At 48.5% G+C, this 5000-nt stretch overlaps 1 protein-coding gene across 1 annotated transcript in view; it reads right to left on the minus strand.

Annotated features, from left to right (window-relative positions):
- samd14 (sterile alpha motif domain containing 14) overlaps positions 1 to 5000 on the minus strand; it is a 13822-nt gene that overhangs the window by 6387 nt on the left and 2435 nt on the right. The window contains exon 2 of the mRNA XM_070980905.1: positions 2443 to 2492. Coding sequence (XP_070837006.1) covers positions 2443 to 2479 — 37 coding nt within the window. The 5' untranslated portion in view covers positions 2480 to 2492. The remainder of the gene's footprint in view (positions 1 to 2442; positions 2493 to 5000) is intronic.

Raw genomic sequence — 5000 nt, forward strand, 5'->3', positions numbered from 1 at the left:
AGTCTAACCTGAACCTGAACGTCTCAGCGGCTCTGTCCTCGAGTGGACGCCTCAAACGTCCTCACAGTGCAGACGCCATCAAAGAGTTTTCATGCTCATTGCGAAGGATCACATTGGAAATGTTTGATGGAAATGGCAAAATAAAGAAAAAAACAGTAGAAGAAGAAGACGAAGAAGATGACGATGAAGAATTCACTTAAGACGGATGGAAACATGACTTCTGAGAGTCGACCGAAAAAGGACAGTCGAAGTTTTAAACTTCAACATTTCGTCTGAATTCTGAAGACTTTTATTTAAATTAAAGTGTTCAGATTTTAAAACCACACAAATTCAACGTTTCCACGTGAAAATATGTTTTAATCATAGAAGAAAGAAGGACGGTCGAGATGAACGCTGATGGAGTAAAATTAAGGCAGAAATAATCATCTGCTGTTTTTCACTGAGACGACCTTCAGCATTGTTTCAGGAGAAAATCGGCTGAAGCTGAAAATGTTTGAGATGACTTTTAACCTGAAGGCGTCTCTCTGTGTTTTCTATGCCCTGACCTTTGTCTGCAGGTGTTCCCTGGCAGGTGGACGTCGGGGCGTGGCCGTGCTTAAAGGGGACTGCATGAGTTCATCATTTGATCATTGGACTTTGCTGATTGGACAGACCGAGAAATACGTTCAAAGATTTTAGGACAAAGAGAAAAGTTTAATGTCTTCTGTTTGGACACAATGTGGACACAATGTGGACATGATCTGTGTAGAGTACAAAGACCTCCTCTGTGTCTCCTCCCCCACAACAAGCTGGCAGCAGTTTATTTCCCAGAAGAGAGACGGAAGAGACGGGGGAGGGGAGACGGGAGTAAACCTATAAGGAGGTGGAGGAAACGAGGAAGACGAGCAGAGAGAAAAATGGAGAGAGGAAGACTCTGAGCTTCAGGTGGTGAAACGCTGGTCAGACAGAGAGAGAACAGATTGAATAAAGGAGGGGAGGATGGAGGGATGACATGAAATGACTGATGGGAGAGGTGGGGGAGAGCTCAGAGGAGAGAGGTAAGTATATTAGCGGGGGAGGATGGAGAGACATTAGAGAGAAAAGAGAAGAAAAGGACGGCAGATGAAAAGAGTGACGACGAGGTTCCGTCTTTTCTTCCTCATTTATCGCGTTTCAGATGTTTGTTTGCAGTGAAAAGATCAAATAAATAATGAAAGCTGAAAACGACCACGACGCCAACAACTGTCCGGCAGGAACGGCTGTGGCTCAGGAGGTAGAGCGTCCACCGTTCAGGAGGTCGGTGGTTCGATCCCTGGGTGAACTTTGCGGCGCCATCGGTGATTCATCTGAACGTCGCTTTGGATCGAAGCGTCTGAAGTGACTGATTGTGACTGAAACCAGACTGAAGCTGTGAGCTACAGAACGCCGATCAGGTCGTTATTCCACTCCTGTTTTATGTTCAGCTGCCATTTAGAAGCACGTGGTGAGGCCGGAAGCTTCTATTGTCGCTATGGTAACCAACGTCCAAATCAGCATTCATGGCGTTTAATCAGTCTGAGGTCAGTCTCAAAGCCAGAACACAGAAGCGTACCCGCACACGTTAGCATCTCGTTAGCATGAACACATGTATCCAATGAGCCGCCGGCAGGCGGGACAGACTCGACCGGGACCGTGTCTCCGCTCATGTCCTCCTTTCTCATTGCGAGATGGGAAATGTGTAAGTCAACGATGAGCGCGAGTTTTAGGGAAGTTTGATGGCCTTGAATTCTCAATGAAGCTGCAACCGTTGGTAACTGTTGCCGCTGGTGAACGCCGCTCGACGCTGCCAGTCGTTCCTTTGTGTGTGTGTGTGTGTGTGTGTGTGTGTGTGTGTGTGTGTGTGTGTGTGTGTGTGTGTGTGTGTGTGTGTGTGTGTGAGGGCTGTGTGACGTTCTGATGTGAGTAACTTCAGGAACATCACTTAGAACAAAGGAGAACCGGACAGGTGCTGGCACAGGTGTGCAGGTGCATACAGCGACGTTCAGGAAGGCCATTATGAAACTTTATCGACACATTTAAAACAAAATAATTTTAGTTACAGGCAATTTTCTCCTAAAAAGATGCTTGAATAAAAAAAATAATGCAGTAAAATGAATCGATCGATTGATTGGTTTGGAAACATTGGAAATGTGCTCACGATGAGCTCAAAGTGACGCCTTCACCATGTTTGTTTGGTCCACATGCTTACAAACACATCAGATGATTGAGAGGAAAAGCAGCCAATCAGACATCCGAGAAGATCAAACATCACATGATTCCACAGCAGAGATCAATAAACCATTAAAACAACAGATGATCAATAACTTCCTGAGGTAGAGTAGAAGTAGAACATGTCATGTAAAAAATGTACTGAAGTACAAGTACCTCTGAGTTGTACTTGAGTCCAGTACACGAGTAAATGTACTCAAAGCGTGTGAGACTCACCGAACACGTTGTCTGTGTCGTCCATTGCGGCAGACATGACTCAGCAGTTACTGTACAGAGACAGGACAGATGGACAAGAGACCACTTTGAGTTTAAAGGAACAACATTTAGACAAATCAGCTGTTTTCTGTCTTCAGGACGTGTTAGCTTAGCCTCGCTAAAGCACAGTCCAACATCTCCTCCATCTCCTGCAGCAGTGACACCTGACGGACATACACCTGGTCAGGACCCCCAGGGCACTGGGTCCCCCTTTGACATGCAGGGTGGTCCAGTAGACATTTATAGACAACCTGTTCTCAGTCCTGACACATCAAACCACGAGAGGTCTTCAGTCTGCAAACCATAAAGCACGTCCTTATTTTAAATTAAACACTGTCTTTTCCTGAACCTAATCAAGGTGTGACCGTTTCACGGTGCTAACCACGTGTTTATTGTTCTCAGCAACGTTTATTTGGAAAGTTGACAGTGAACTGGACATTTCATGTTAATTATCACTAACTGGACCGCGAAGCCCTGCAGGTTGAAATGATGCTGACGGGCGTCCATATGTGACAAGATGGGAGTGAGAACAACAGCAGCTGCTAACAGGAGCCGCTAACAGGAGCCGCTAACAGGAGCCCCTAACAGGAGCTGCTAACAGGAGCCGCTAACAGGAGCTGCTAACAGGAGCCGCTAACAGGAGCCCCTAACAGGAGCTGCTAACAGGAGCTGCTAAGAGCCGCTAACAGGAGCTGCTAACAGGAGCCGCTAACAGCAGCTGCTAACAGGAGCCGCTAACAGGAGCCCCTAACAGGAGCTGCTAACAGGAGCCGCTAACAGGAGCCCCTAACAGGAGCTGCTAACAGGAGCCGCTAACAGCAGCTGCTAACAGGAGCCGCTAACAGGAGCCGCTAACAGGAGCTGCTAACAGGAGCCCCTAACAGGAGCCGCTAACAGGGGCCACTAACAGCAGTTGCTAACAGCAGCCGCTAACAGGAGCCGCTAACAGCAGCTGCTAACAGGAGCCGCTAACAGCAGCTGCTAACAAGAGCTGCTAACAGGAGCTGCTAACAGCAGCTGCTAACAGGAGCCGCTAACAGGAGCCGCTAACAGCAGCCGCTAACAGGAGCTGCTAACAGGAGCCGCTAACAGCAGCTGCTAACAGGAGCTGCTAACAGGAGCCGCTAACAGCAGCTGCTAACAGAAGCCCCTAACAGGAGCCGCTAACAGGAGCCGCTAACAGCAGCTGCTAACAGGAGCCGCTAACAGGAGCCGCGAACAGCAGCCGCTAACAGGAGCCCCTAACAGGAGCTGCTAACAGGAGCCGCTAACAGCAGCTGCTAACAGGAGCTGCTAACAGGAGCCCCTAACAGGAGCTGCTAACAGGAGCCGCTAACAGGAGCTGCTAACAGGAGCCGCTAACAGGAGCTGCTAACAGGAGCCCCTAACAGGAGCTGCTAACAGGAGCCCCTAACAGCAGCCGCTAACAGGAGCCGCTAACAGCAGCTGCTAACAGGAGCCCCTAACAGGAGCTGCTAACAGGAGCCCCTAACAGGAGCTGCTAACAGGAGCCGCTAACAGGAGCTGCTAACAGGAGCCCCTAACAGGAGCTGCTAACAGGAGCCCCTAACAGCAGCCGCTAACAGGAGCCGCTAACAGCAGCTGCTAACAGGAGCCCCTAACAGCAGCCGCTAACAGGAGCCGCTAACAGCAGCCGCTAACAGGAGCTGTTCAAGGTGTAGCTGACAGCTAACTCACTGGCCGTTTCTCAATATGCGTTCTTCTCTGTTCTTGTGTTCTTGTGTACTTGAGAAACGTCATCACTCTGAGTCCAAGTACGGTTCCAATTCTCAAGTCCGCATCTCGACAAGTACGCTCAAATACCCGGATGTGTTCTTGCCCCTCCCACTTTATCGAGGATGCATCGGATGGTGACTTGTGCGGACTTGGGGCAACCACGTATCCCAGAATGCATTTCGTCGCAACAATGCTGGAGGAGAGGACTCACAACTACAAGTTACAAGTTTGGAAATACTGCTGTTTTAGTAGTACGGAATGTGGTTTTAAGATTATTTTATGTGAGAAAGTGGACATTAAAACTTAAAATCTGTGGTCGATTCATCAGGATAGCGCGTAGTTTAAAATTTGCTCCAAAGTTTTCGGAGATGTGTCGTCCTGCTAACGTCATCAAGTACGCTGCTGTCCCAACTGCAGAATGACGGTCCTGCGTCCTCCCGTCCTGGAGACACTGTACTCCCAAGTCGAACTTGCTAAGTCCGAACTGCCAAGTAAGTCCGAACTTGGCGTACTTGGTATTGAGAAACGGCCACTGTCTTCATGACAACAGTATACTTCCTGTGTTTCCATTCCTCAATGTATCATGGGAAATGGAGTTCAGACAGAAGTACAATAAAGAATAAGAAACGCAGTGACAACAAGTACGTTTCACGCTTTCCTTTTGACATTTGTCAGGCTCAGTTTGTGGTGGTGGTGGTGGGGGGGGGGTGCTGAAGGGCTTGTCCTTCTCTTCCTGTAAATCTGATCATTTGACAAACACACTCAGTGGTGGACAGAAAGAC

Source organism: Chaetodon trifascialis, chromosome 15 (assembly GCF_039877785.1).
Source record: "Chaetodon trifascialis isolate fChaTrf1 chromosome 15, fChaTrf1.hap1, whole genome shotgun sequence".
NCBI classification, from domain to species: domain Eukaryota; kingdom Metazoa; phylum Chordata; class Actinopteri; order Chaetodontiformes; family Chaetodontidae; genus Chaetodon; species Chaetodon trifascialis.